We start from the raw sequence: 15,112 nt of genomic DNA on the forward strand, positions 1-15,112 counted from the left end.
CAGTAAACTTCAGCCTGAGGTAGACACCTGTTGTGGAAGATTTTAGCCCAAATGATAAAAGTTTGGCAATGTTAGAAGCAAGTGAAAACACCTCTTATCATGGGAAGAATTAGGCAACATTAATAATAGGCAGTGCTACCAGCCCGGCCTATTATGAGAGAGAGGGGTGGGGACTGAGCCAGCTGGCAATTAGCTTCCCTCTTGAACAGCCTCAGAAGCTGTGGGACCTGGTTGCTGATGGAGAAGAGGAAGAATGGCAGGGAGGAGGAGGTGGAGTGGAAAAAGCCATCCGAAGAGCTGCTTCTGCCAGGGCAAAGGATTGCTTAAGCATTGCTGCAGCCCCTTTTCTTTATACACTGGGCATGGGTCCAGACTTTACTGTCCCTGGGATCCACCTCTGGTTTTATACATTCACTGGAGGGCAATGTTAAGTCCCAGAAGAAGGATGATTCAGTAGTTTGGGGACTAGCCTGTGGACTTGGGAAACCAGGGTTTAATGCTCTTCTTTGTCACGGACTTCCACTATGACACTCAGCTTCTCTGCACATCATCTGTAAAATGGGGATAATAGCGCTTCCATACCTCACAGGGTTGTGGTGAGGATAAGTACAACAAACAGATTGTGAGGTGCTCAGATATGAGGATAACGAGGTCCATAAAAGTACCAATTAAGCATCAGACTAGAGCGTGACAGATTTTTCAGTCCTCAGCTGCCATCAAGAGATGTAAAATAACTCCAGTTTCTTTTCTTCTGGTATTACTGAGGATACAGATGGGCAAGACAGCTGTATCTTGGCTTTGCATAACTAAAATCTGGCTCATATGTGAGTTCCCTTTTATTCAAACCACTGAAGTGAAGCATTGTGTGGAAGGGGCTCAAATGGTGCTAGTTTGGGCACATCTCCAGCTGATAAGGAAGCTGGTATTCCTGGTTTTGTTGGTTGCACAGATGTGAAATAGAGAAAATTCAAGGAGAGAATGGAAAACTATTTAAAAAGGAAGCCAAGGCAGTTGCTGCAGGCAGAAAATACATTTTGCCATGACTGTGGATCCCTTGCTAAAGTGCCAAAATTTCCCTGGGAAAGTGATGAATCTATGTTTGCAAAAAAAAGGATGAAAATCCATTACTTAACTGAGAGAGACAAAAATTTCTCTCTTTTTAATGAAAATTTGTGTATGCTAGGCAAAAAATGGTAATTTATCATCGCTCTAAACGTAGCAATGTTTTATTTTGGGAACAACAGCTGCATGTGGTCACGGACAGATCTCTTAATGTTCCTGGTATGTGTACAACTTTGTCGCTTCTGGTTCATGTTTTTAAAACCTGGCGATCAATGGAAATTGCAGGGGCAGAATCCACCTTATAAAAAAGGGAAGGTTTTTATCTCAAAACAAAGTTATACAATATTTCATTTTTTCTTTAAATTATCACCTGTCTGCACAGGAGGATGCCCTGGTCTAGAGGTCTCTGAATCAATCCCCATGAACTGTGGCATTGAGACATTGCATCACTGGTGCTTGTTTGCCCACCACAACTGCATGAGGATATATGGTTTATCACCTTATAAATCAGTGTAAAAGTTCTTGTGTTATCAGTCTTGAGGAACATGGATAGAAGTGTGTCTAAATTTACAGCAATTTTTTAAAGCAACAACTGTAAAACATTGCCCAGAGAATTGAAGTTAACTTGGTTGTGAAATATCTTCTAAACCCTACAAAGAGGAGAACAGGACATCAAACATCTTACAAAGCAGAAGAAACTATATTAAGTCTAAGCTATTTTGAGAGGTTTATATAAGGTGATGTTCATGACACTTCCTCCCCCAAGACCATGAATTCAAGGCATTTAAGTGACTGTCCAAATTAATATGAATAGTAAAAATCGAGATGTATTATCTCCTCAGACTTCTACATGAACCTTGCTGCTACTACAGTTTCTTAATGACCATTTTAGTATTTAACCATCACAGGGGAAAGCCAAAGGCAACAGAAATACTGAGAAATTGGCTGTCAAGTGAACTTGTGATGGTGGTAAAGATCTATCATTTATTATGCATATTTTTGATTACTTTTTTGGGAAAGAACAAACAAAAAAATCCATTCCTTACCCTAATGTAGCTTGAGCAGCTGTAGAAATGCTGTCAGAAAATGCACCACATTCCAAATTAATTGAAGAGATATCAGAGATGCATTCCCCCACCAATCAGAACAGAGAGCATGCTCCATCCCTGAACAGCATGCTGGTAGGAGAAAACTTGATTTCATGTAGCAGGATGTTTCATACAAGCCTTGGCAATGTTTTCTAAATGATCCCAATTTGCAACAATTCCCTTAGTCATTTCTACCTAAGAGAGCCCACTTCACTTCCAAGCTAAAACATGCAAACACACTGTGGCACTGATTTGTCTTAGATGTTCTACCCGATTTCAAACATTTCATGTCAGTGAATAATTCATTAGTGGAGTCAGTAAAGTTTAGCAGCACTGGCAGACAGGTGTACAAGGTAACCTCCAAGTGATAAATGCCTACAACAAGAAAGTGCTGAGCAGGCAGCTTCAGTATTTTGTGGGGGTGGGATTAAGCAATCACTCAGAAGCTTTTGAAGATGTCTTTCCAGGAGTAGCTCAGGTCCCGCTCCTGTAATGAGCTCCAAGAAGACCCAATCAGTGGAGTTTCCTATAGGCAGAGCAGTCCATTCATTCAGAGCTCATCGCTAGATTAGGGCCTGAGTTTCCTTTTAGTTGATGACATTACTAATGTTTACTAATATGAAGTCAATGGGATTACTCACATCGGTAGGGTGAGCAGGATTTCTCCTTACTATGGGAGGAACTACTTGTTTTACTTTTCCTGCTCTTAAAAAATATTTGAGCGCGTCCTCCATTTGTGATTAGCAGTTTTACTTGTTTTTTGTTGTGACTTCTAGGAGCCTTAGAATATTTGAGGGTTATAAATATTTAAGTTGTATCTTTATAAAAAGACCACTGACAATAAAACTTACTAGTTCTACTACAGTTTGCAGTATTAACAAACGATTATGCTCATACATGGAAATAACAAAGAATGGCTATCATGAAGGCTTAGGACAATGCAACAATCTTTTTGTTTATTTTAAAGGAGCATTGCAGCTACTGATCATGAGCCAACAGATGCACGGAAATCGTTTCCTTGCTTTGATGAGCCGAACAAAAAGGCAACTTACACCATATCTATCATCCATAAAGAACCATACAAAGCACTTGCAAACATGCCAGTAGAGGTATGTATTTCACACATGTACTACATAAGTAGAATGATTCTGTAAAACAAACATAAGAGTAATTCAAATCTAAACACCCTTGTGTGTTAACAGATCATTTGTCATCTCAGAAGTTATACAGCTTTAAGTTAAATAAGATTTATATAAAATAGGATTGGGTGTTTAGTTAACATTCCTAGTTGTGTATTACTGGCCACCAAGGCTTAACAGTAGAATACAACACAGCAATGCCAATCCCAATGCAGGAGAGAATCACATTTTCTCGTTGGCTGCCTATCCCTGAGCTTCCACATGCACAGATATTGTAGACTTGCCTCCCCTGCTGGACATATCTAAATTATACACAGTGGTGTTGTAGCCGTGTTGGTTCCAGAATATTCAAGACACAAGGTGGGAAGGATAATATCTTTTATTAGACCAACTGCTGTCGGTGAGAGAGAGAGAAAGCTTTCAAGCTTACACAGAGCTGACAAAGAGCTACAGAGGGATCTCACAGAAATGGTGACTGGGCAACAAAATGGCAGATGAAATTCAGTGTTGATAAGTACAAAGTAATGTACATATTTAATGATGGGTTCTAAATTAGCTATTATCACTCAAGAAAAATCTTGGAGTCACCGTGGATAATTCTCAGAAAACTTCTACTCAGTGTGCAGCAGCAGTCAAAAAGGCTAACAGAATGTTAAGAACCATTAGGAAAGGGATAGAAATTAAGACAGAAAATATGATAATGCCACTATATAAATCCATGATGCACACTTTGAATACTGTGTCGGTTCTGTTAGCCCTATCTCAGAAAGGATATAGTGGAACTGGAAAAGGTTCAGAGAAGGGAAACAAAGATGAGCAAGGGTTTGGACTACTTCTATGTGAGGAGAGACTAAAAAGATTAGGACTGTTGATCTGAGAAAGGAGACAACTAAGTGGGGATATGATAGCAGTATATAAAATCATGAATGATGTAGAAAAGTGAATAGAGAATGTTATTTACTCTTTCCTACAGTACAAGAACCAGCGGTCACCTGATAAAATTAATAGGTGGCAGATTTTATACAAACTAGAGGAAGTATTTTTTCATACACACACAACTAACTTGTGGAATTCCATTGCCATAGGATGTTTTGATGGCCAAAAGTATAACTGGGTTCAGAAAAGAAATAAATAAATTCATGGAGTATAGGTCCATCAATGGCTATTAACCAGAATGGACAGGGACACAACCTCATACTTCAGGGTGACCCTAAACTTCTGACTCCCAGAAGCCATGAGTGGAAGATATTGAGTGATCCACCCTTAACTGCCCTGTTCTGTACACTCTCCCTGAAGCTCTGGTATGGACTACTGGCAGACACGGGCAACTGGACAAAATGGACCATGGTTTACCCAGTATGGTAGCTCTTGTGTTTTTATATGCTAAAAATACACCTTTTTTTCTGAGTGTAGACATGGCTTAGAAACTTACTGATGTTTTTCATGGACTATTCCATTTTTGTAGGAAATGCTGATGGAGTTTCTAGGAACAATTTGAGTAAGGTGAAAGTAGAAGCACAGTTAACATATTTTGGAAAGGTGTTCAAAGCATAAAAGACTGAATGGAAGGTTCTACAAAAGGATTTGACTGGTCAATTATTTTGCACTGAAATTGTGTGAAATTTACTTTTGAAAGAACAGGGGAAACGGTGATTTCATTTGAATGTTTCTTTGAGATTATTGGTGTATTCAGTCTTAAAAACTCAAAGGGATATTGGGGACTGGGGATATCAGAACAGAGCTGCTCGAATAATGGGAAAAAACAGATTTGTGACTATATAAATAATTTACTTTAATTTGTTTCACTCTTGCTTATGGTCTCAAAACATCTGTTGTTCATGTAAAGGCTGCTATTCACAAAAATCTCAGAAGTTTATTATAGCAGTGGTTCTCAACTGTGGTTCACTGCTTGTTCAGGGAAAGCCCCTGGCGCACTGGGTCAGTTTGTTTACCTGCCGCGTCCCTAGGTTCGGCTGATCGCAGCTCCCATTGGCCGCGGTTCACCGCTCCCTCCTACAGCCCCCATTGGCCTGGAGCGGTGAACCACAGCCAGAGAGAGCCATGATCAGCCGAACCTGTGGATGCAGCAGGTAAACAAACCGTCCTGGCGCACCAGGGGCTTTCCCTGAACAAGCAGTGGACCACAGTTGAGAACCACTGTACTATAGGTATAGTATCTATTATTTGTCATTGGCTATTTTACTTTTATAGAGAGTCATCCAACCAGGGATATATATACCACATGACCAGTAACAAATAATGAACAGTTGAAGAAATTTGTCCAAACTATTCAGCAAATATTTAAGAATACCAAGTACATTTGCTAAAATCAGGACAGGCTTGCAATGGATTAACAAACCAAAAATATGGCCAGCTCTAAAAACAAAAGGGTGTTTGAACAACCCCTTGCAAAGCAAAGCCAGCAAGGTTTTCAGCGCTAATTACTACTGAAAGAAATTTGACTAGATTCAGTGGACTAAATTCTGCCCTCAGTTACATCTGTACTACCTCACTAGATTCAGGAACGTTGCACAGATTTAAAGGAGGGCATAGTTTGACCCATTCTTTAATTTCTCCAACATTTTGGTTTTAAGAAGTCTAGCTAGAAAACACATTAACCAGGGCTCAAGCATATTGGAAAAACTCATCCTAACAAGACTACATAAGCACAGACATGCACGGTTTGATTTCTTAATGCAAACAGCTAGAAATAAGAAAACTCATTCTTAGTGCATAAAAACAAAGCCCCATCATATGCATTCCGCCTTTAAGAAAAAAAATCACTTTGCATGTTCCCATTCCATGAGCTGTGTAAAGCCAGAGATACAATTCATCATTCCTATAGCTCTAGTTTATATATGAATATTTTACTCTTTTATGCACATGTTTGCAGTTTCACAAGGTAAGAATTATTTTTCTCCTTCTTCAGCAAACAGTTCAACTGCATGATGGCTGGATCAGGACAACTTTTCAGAAATCTGTCCCAATGAGCACGTATTTGGTGTGCTTTGCTGTGCACCAGTTTGATTGGGTAGAAAGAAAGTCTGCCAGTGGAATTCCTGTAAGTCCAATTTTCATTCTGAACACATTCCAGATACGAGTTTTAAAAACATAAATCAGCTTTTCATATTGTATTGCTTAATCTTCCCATTCTTATGGCCTGTGTTCTGCAGGAAGTCAAACTGGATGATCAAAATAGTCCCTTCTGGCCTTAAAAGCTGTGAATCTATGTGGACCTCATGTCTCTCTTGCTTATTAATCAACAACATTGAAAAACTTGAGTCATAGAAATGCATTGTTATATAAAAATGCATAGCGTACAGTTATTAATTATATTACAGTAGTGCCTCTATGCCCCCAATCAGAGTAGGAATGTTGCATGTTAAAAAGAGACAATCCCTGCCCTGAAGGGCTGGAACCTCAGTCCTCTGAACTGAGTATGTTTGGATTTGAATCCACAAATCTGAACTGGCTCCTACAATTTTGGTTCTAGATTGTATCCAAAAGAGTAAGGAGTCTGTTTTCCAGTTTTGATTTGGATTCAGCCAAAATCTTACAAGAATGGCTAGTCTCATGAGATTTTTACTATTCGAAAACTTGTGGGAAGAGTTCACAAGATTTTACCAGAGTTGTTGAATCTAAGGTGAAATCCTAGCCATGAGTTAGCCTTTCACTCAACCTCCTTATTGAGCCTGAACTTAATCTGGAATGTTCAACCCCTGTTAACTAGTTATTTGTCCAAGTTTTTCAATGTGAGACAATTCAGAATTCAAAAATTCTTCCAGTGTGGTGCTGTTGCTAGTTCCCTTCTCTTAAGAATCAGAGAACGCGCTTTGCAGTAAGGATGTTTTAACGATTTGCTCGGGCTAATTTATTACTGTTCGAGAGAAAATATTGTCTAATGACTGGAAATCCAAATTTCTGGATTATATTCCCAACACTGCCATTGACTCACTATGTGACCTTCTGTGGGTAAGTCAGTACTTTGCCTCAGTGTCCCAATCTGCAAATCAATCTTTCCTACATTTTAGGGTTTTCACAATCACCCCACTTCTTAGCAAAGATCTAATAGCACAGTGCTGTGTTGAGGTCTCCTTGCTCTAAAACTTTATGTATTTGTCTATCTTTGCGCATGCAGTGTTGGATCACAAATTAAAACTGCACTACGTTTGTCTAAATATGTAACCAGAGTACATTTTGTGATGTGATGCAGTATCCTTGATTTTTTTTAAATTTGTGTTTCTTTGTTTGGTTGCAAATCTAAGTCATAAACTGTGATGATCAGCAAGGGGCCTCCAAACCTTTAGAACAAGGTGCTACTGTGGTTCTCAGATAGGCTGCTCCACTTGTTTTCAGTGTCAGGACTATGTTTATCTAGCCTAGACACACATCCTCTAGAGCTTAATCATCTACACGATCAGAATTTGCATGGGTCTTTTGCAAAATTTATTCAGGGAAAAAGAAATGGAATGCTGCAACCGCACACAAAGTCATTGTTTTGTAGACACAAAAGCCCTCCCATTCTACGTTCAGCTACCACACTCAAGACTGTGAGTTAGGAATTGACCTTGGTTGTTTCAAAAGGGAATATTAAAGGCAGAAAAGTTATAGTATAGTAGCTTTTGTGAATAAAAGTGAATATCTACAAGTTATAAATAAATACATACCTCACTCTTATATAGTACTTTAAAGTGTATATTAGGGGAGGGGATGTTAATACCAGCACAGAGTTTGCATGAAGAATCCCCATCTAGTTTGGGCTATAGTTCTTACACATTTTATTTATGTTAGTCAATAAAAATGCCTAAAGGTTTTGGCTATACTAAAAAGTTTTGCTGCTTAGATGTAGTTAAAGCAGCAGCACCCTCTTAGTGTGGATGCAATTATACCGGTAAAAAAAAAAAGTGCCAATACCAGTATAGCTTATTTCAGTTCTGGAAGCAGAATAAATTATACAAATATAATGTACCTTTTTCCCAATATCATTTTGCCCACCCTAGGCCTTTCACCAGTATAAAACTATTCCAGTTTGGGGTGGGGGGGGAATGAAAACACCCCTAAGCAAATAGTTATCCTGGTAAAACTTTGAAATGTAGACCAGGCCTTACCATAGTGATCAGCACTGCTAGTCAAACAATGGGACAAATCGACAGACAAATAATTTATTCCAAAGAACATCCCAGTGCTTATTGGATTAATTATTGGCAATAAATTGTTTGACCAGCTCTACTAACTATATAGCAGCATAAGATAGTGAGGATCTGTAAGACAATATATTGCTTTTTATCAAAACAAAGCAATGCAATTACACAGAAGTCTCGCAATACACAATAAATGCTCTCAAAACTCCTTTGGGATCCCTTCTGAGTTGTTGATCTGTCAGAGATAATGAATAAAATGCATGCAGCTTTAAATGATCATAAAGAATCTATTACTACTTCACGTCAGGTGTTAAATCTGTGTTTTGAGTTTCATAAAGGGAGATTACACAAATCAAACGTAAAAGTCGGTTCTGATGGGTGCAAGAGATTTTTGAGTAAGGATCAGCTAGGGGAATGAAGCACACTAAATTGAGTTAAGAGATTACTGAAGGGGAAGTTACAGACAGTAATTGCAAACCAACCCTCATGGAAATCCCCTGGTCTTGATGAAAACCCAGTTAAATTTTAGAAGTTTTTTTCCTTTCAGTTGTATTCCTCACCACTTTTTCTTGGAGAAAGCTTAATTTCATTGTACTGAAGCCTGTCAACTGCCAACCACGGCTCCTCACCGCAGGCCAACTGCTTTGTCCAGTTCAAAGCCTAGACTTGGTCAGGATTTTTTTCAAAGGAATATTTTTTCCATCAGAAGATTCAGGCTCATCGAAAGTGAATGTTTTTGTGGACACCTATCATTTTTGACTAACTTTCAGCTGGAAGGTTTCTTGGATCCAGGATGGAATTTATGGTATGTGTATGAGAGTGCAAAAGAGAGAGGGGGCAGACACCAGAATAAATAATAAGCCCAATGGTCAGGGCACCCCCCTGGGATATGAAAGATCCAGGTTCAAATCCCTGCCTGATTCAGAGCAGGAAGTTGAAGCTAGGTTTTTTCACATCCCAGGTGAGTGTCCTCATCACTGGACTATTGCCTATTCTGGGTTCTCTCTCTTTTAGCTTTGACCATAAATTCCATCCTGGACCCAAGAAACCTTCCAGATGAAAGCTTTGTCAGCACAAATACTTTTCTCAGAAAAGTTTTGATTTTGACAAATTTGCATTTTCTGAAGAAAACTGTTTCACCAAAAAATGCCCATCCAGCTCTAATTGTCCATTTTTGAAGGAAAAGGTCCCTGGTCTCTTAAGCCTGAGGGATATTCCATTGCTAAATAGTAATATAAAATTAATTACCATGTGGCAGCAGCAGTTCCTGATCACAGATGGTGGGGGCATGAAAAATCAGCGCTTGACATATCACTTTTCTCCTCTTCATAAAAAAATGTAATTATAGATTTAAAATGTGCATGCATACACCTTAATATCCAACCATACTGCTCAGTTAATTGACTAGTCTGTAGTTTGCAGGTTATAATAAACAAATCCAAGTAAGAAATATCACAGAACACGCATAAAGCCAAGAGCCTATCCTCATCATACCAGCTTTGGAATTTTCTATTCAAATATCACCCTTGCAAGCCAAGCTCTAAGCATGATACTTTGCAGATGGCTTAGCAGCTATCACGCAGGCCTATGCCTACCTTACTACACTGCTATTCTATTTTTATAATATTAATATCAACAGTCAGACAGAGTTTAGTCTACTAAAGGCAGTTTCCTACACTTACCTGAACCGGGGAGAAGGATAGCTCAGCGGTTTGAGCATTGGCCTGCTAAACCCAGGGTTGTGAGTTCAATCCTTGAGGGGGCTATTTAGGGATTTGGCGCAAAAATGGGGGAGTGGACCTGCTTTGAGCAGGGGGTTGGACTAGATGACCTCCTGAGGTCCCTTCCAACCCTGATATTCTTCTAATCATGAAAAGTTGAGAAACTGCCAGTGCAGAACAGGAGAGCTAGGGGTAACCAGAGCTGGGGAGGAAAGTGAAGGAAACAGAGCACACTTTACTATCACTTCAAAAAGGAACAATATCTGTCCACTAAATGAAACATGCATATATAGAGAGAGACCAACGACTGTGTGATGTCCTGTCCCTTTAAATCTTCAGTGGACTCTGTTCCCTTCCACTGTCTCCATCCCCAAGTGCAAAGCTTTTGCTGCCAGAACAATAAAGCGACCACAGTAGAGAGTGTATGTCTATCAGCTCCCTCTGCATCTGTCAGTCTGTCTCGGTCTCCTTCTCTGCTGGCTCCAGAAGTATAACCATTTGACCATACCCTCCTAGGCCCAGAATGTGCCAGCTCCTTGATCCAATGCCCTGGAATGCTAGGTTTCAATCCTGCACTGGTACGTCTGTGTGGGGAAGGCGTTCCCTACCTCCTCTTCCCTGTACAGTGCACTTCTATGGCAGAGAGTTGGGGAATACAATTGTGTACCTACTTTTGTTACAAGGAAACTCTGAAGATATCAAAAGACTAGAGGGGAAAAAAACACCCTTTTTGCCAGCTGGTTTTCTTTGTATGTTTATATGGTCAGTTGCACTGTTTCGTTGATAGTGGGTTGCAGTACTTCTCATCTCATCACTAGTCTTAGGAGAGCATGCATGCTTATTCTTTCTTAGAGGGTGTCTATCAGTAACAGCAGCAAAGCTTAAGAGTGTTAATTTGGGGAAGCTATCCCTTTAAAAAAACTGAAAAGTATAGCTGATCTTCCAACAAATAAGTTTTCTAAATCTATTCAAATTTGATGTGGTGGCTTCCACTAATTACAAGGAAATGAGGTCAAAGGTCAAATCCTAATTAATTTAAGCCATGGTCAAAAGTCCAGATAGAATTTGTTGAAAGCAGAGGACCAGACAGAAATATGGTTTAGCAAAATATAGGCTAGGTTTGTCCCTTAGTGTTACTTTTTACTTATACAGTATAACACTATAGATGTGAATGGTACCTTACAAAACAAGTAAAGACAGAGTTCCCACCCAAAGGCCTTGTAATCTAAGATTGGACAAAAAAAGGAAATGATAGAGTGAAAGTGGCTGGGAGGAATGAAGAAAATAAGTTCATAATGTTTCAAGAATGAATAGTGCACAGATTTTGGGGGGGAGGTTACACATGGATTTAATCTATATATAAAGTTGACATTTCATAAACCTCCTCATATAAGTGGTTTAGACAAGGGTCTTAGTGTTCGGTTTAATCTTCCAGATAAGAAAAGTCAACCATATTATCCTTCTCTTTGCTAAATGATTCCTCAGTGCTAAATATAATTTGATTTGTTTTGTCCAACTGGGATCTGCTCTAACTGTATTTCTCTGCTTTGTTTTACAGCTCCGGATATATGCACAGCCACAGCAATTACACACAGCAGAATATGCAGTAAATGTTACTAAAGTTGTATTTGACTACTTTGAAAAGTATTTTGATATGAAGTATTCTCTTCCAAAATTAGGTGATTGTTACCATTTATATTCTTCATTCTCTTAATTTACTATCACGGTTTTGTTTTCTGCTCTGAGTCATCGTTATTTCATGGGAGGTTGAGAATATAGAAATGTTGCTGTTAGCTATGCCAGAATCTGCTGAGATTAAGACTTTATAGTTCAAGATGCTCTCGTATGTCAAGATGGGAGGCTCAGACCCAGTTAGGACATTCTCCTCCCTTCATTCTGGCAGCTTGAATCCAAACACTGGCACTAACACTGCTATTTTAGACTGTCCAATTTTAAACAACAAGAAATATTGGTGACATTCAACAGAGAAACAGCCAGATGCAGCTTGAGATAAAATGGTTCAGCTCCCAAGGACACTTCTCGACCAGAGTCACCGGTGACATAAATGATGCAAGTCATGTGACTTGCTCCAATTTGTGTGCACCCATTTCCACCAGGGCAGAGTTTGGACCCATGACTATAATTTAGTTTCTATAGATGGGTTGAATGAAGAGCCCAGATTCAAACAAAACCAACCTTAATAGGGAACCAAATTTTGCCTGTAACCCCTATATTTTAAGGTCCCAAAGCAAAACGTTGGATCTGAGCATCCCTAAATTTGGATGTTTGAAATCTGGATCCTATTTGTGAAATTAGAACTAATTGGGGATATAATTAGAGCTGTGAAAAAGCAGCCTCTGCTATAAAATCCAAAGGTATAGTTTATTAAGGTTTATAAACTTAACTGAAAAGGATGGAAATTTAAATAAAAAAAAGTTAAGGTAGCCAGAGGAATTTTTTTTTTAAATCATGCTATGCATTGTCTAATGGATTACCCATGTAAAGCCACCGACATACTAAATTCTCTGAAGGTTTTGACCTTCCTCTTCTCCTCACCCCTAAATATCAACTGAGTCACTATAAATGTCCATCTACACTTCAAATTACAACTAAGGCCTGGTCAACACTGGGGGAGGGATCAATCTAAGTTATGCAACTTCAGCTACGTGAATTCTGTAGCAGGAGTTGATGTACTTCGACCTACTCACCACAATGTCTAGACTAAACACGATAAATCGACCCCCACGGGATCGATCGCTGCCCGCCGATCCAGCAGTAGTATAGACATACCCTAAGTCAGGAGACCTAGCTAGAATAAAGTTGTCCCTTTACCTGGTTACAAGCTGGCTCCAATTTGTGGATCCATTTAGACTGGATCTTAATGATCTATAACCAAGTGCATATTTCTGTAACATGTCTGATGCCAAGTTAAAGGACACTGATAAGGTTCTATCTACATTGCAAAGTCAAACTCTGTTCCCTGGATTAATAATATTTGTAAAGTAGACCAGCTTATAGATTTTATATTATGATCCTCAAAGGGCCAAGTTGTAGGAGATAAATATCTCAACTCTCCAGTTCAAAACCAAAATTCCATCTTTCCTTCTTATCTATATGATATTGTCCATTCATTTTATAAATTGATTAAATCAGAAATGAATGAATCAAAGAGGGTTTTAACAAAATTATTATTTTAAATAAATTAATTTACTATCACATCAAAGCTTCTGGCATCACTATTTTTCTTGTGTTCCTCATTTTGGATCTTTTGACAGACTGTATAATGTGTCCCACAGACCTTGCCAGGTTGACAGCTTTGACCAGTGACCGAGCTGGCTAGAATAAACACCTGTAATTTGCAATTAGAGATGTGTGTAAGGCTTTCTGTCCAATTTTGAATCGATTTGTATTTTACCCTTACCCTCACAGAACAAAAAGAAAAGGAGTACTTGTGGCACCTTAGAGACTAACAAATTTATTAGAGCATAAGCTTTCGTGAGCTACAGCTCACTAGCTGTAGCTCACGAAAGCTTATGCTCTAATAAATTTGTTAGTCTCTAAGGTGCCACAAGTACTCCTTTTCTTTTTGCGAATACAGACTAACACGGCTGCTACTCTGAAACCTCACAGAACAGAATGCATGGCCAATCATAGAATCATAAAAGATTAGGGTTGGAAGAGACCTCAGGAGATCATCTAGTCCAACTCCCTGCTCAAAGCGGGACCAACCCCAACTAAATCATCTCAGCCAGGGCTTTGTCAAGTCGGGCCTTAAAAACATCTAAGGATGGAGATTCCACCACCCATTCCAGTGCTTCACCACCCTCCTAGTGAAATAGTTTTTCCTAATATCCAACCGAGACCTCCCCCACTGCGACTTGAGACCACTGCTTCTTGTTCGGTCATCTGAGAGTCCATAATTCTCATTTTAACTTGTACTGATTATGGATCATGAAGAAGTGATTCCACAGATTGCAATGAGAAGCAAGTGTTGTTCACCATATGGGGGATTAACTTCAGTTAATAAGTCAATAACTATTTCTTATTCCAGAGAGTGACAAACAATGACATGATTCATTATGTTAGAGACAGTTTCAGATGCTTTATTGCCTACAGCATATCCCTAGAAAATACTAATAATTTCTGGAGCCAAATTTAAGTGTTGGATCACATGTTTTTTTCCAGTGTTTGAACAGCACTTTATCTGGGGACAGATCTTTGACTAGTGTAAACTGTCAGAGCTACATTGAAGTCAATGGAGCTATGACAATTTACATTCAGTTGAGGATCTGCCCCGTGGTATCACTGAGCATCCTACGCACTCTGTCATTGCAGCATGTGATATAGAAGACTGTCAAATGGTGAACAACAAAACAAGCTGTTATCTTATGTTGTGAATAAGCAGATGGATGTCTTCCTACCTAAAAAGGAAATATCACTTAAGAATCTTAGAGAAAACAATGTTTACCCAGCTCTCTTTCTTTCAAATAGATAAAATAGCTATTCCAGATTTTGGTACTGGTGCTATGGAAAACTGGGGTCTGATCACTTACAGAGAAACAAACCTACTTTACGATCCCAAAGAATCTGCTTCATCCAACAAACAGAGAGTAGCAGCTGTGATTGCCCATGAGCTCGTTCACCAGGTAGATTTTATTAAATGTTTAATGTTTTTAAAGCACTAGAAGCGCACAGTATCCATACCTCATTTATGAAAATAATCAGCCATACATTTGGTTCCAGATCTTCTAAGTATGTTTAAACCTCACTTTAAAATAAGTGCACAAAGGCAATTCTATTGTTAGAGTTTTACAGTACTGGAATGATTGCAAATGGACTCTTCTCAGAAAATTAGATGCTTAGGACCAGATTTTCAGCCAGCCTCTGAAATATCTGCCTGAAACAACATCTCTCTCACATCCACCCACCCACATCATTTACACGTGCAGATATGTGATTTA

General features: G+C 39.0%; 1 protein-coding gene across 1 annotated transcript in view; it reads left to right on the top strand.

Annotated features, from left to right (window-relative positions):
- The window catches only part of LOC119854559 (glutamyl aminopeptidase), a 48,649-nt gene that overhangs the window by 4,990 nt on the left and 28,547 nt on the right, over nt 1-15,112 (top strand). The window contains exons 3-6 of the mRNA XM_038399190.2: nt 3,118-3,259; nt 6,219-6,350; nt 11,710-11,830; nt 14,643-14,797. Of these exons, the coding sequence (XP_038255118.1) occupies nt 3,118-3,259; nt 6,219-6,350; nt 11,710-11,830; nt 14,643-14,797 (550 nt within the window). The remainder of the gene's footprint in view (nt 1-3,117; nt 3,260-6,218; nt 6,351-11,709; nt 11,831-14,642; nt 14,798-15,112) is intronic.

The sequence above is a fragment of the Dermochelys coriacea genome, chromosome 4, assembly GCF_009764565.3.
Source record: "Dermochelys coriacea isolate rDerCor1 chromosome 4, rDerCor1.pri.v4, whole genome shotgun sequence".
Lineage (NCBI taxonomy): Eukaryota > Metazoa > Chordata > Testudines > Dermochelyidae > Dermochelys > Dermochelys coriacea.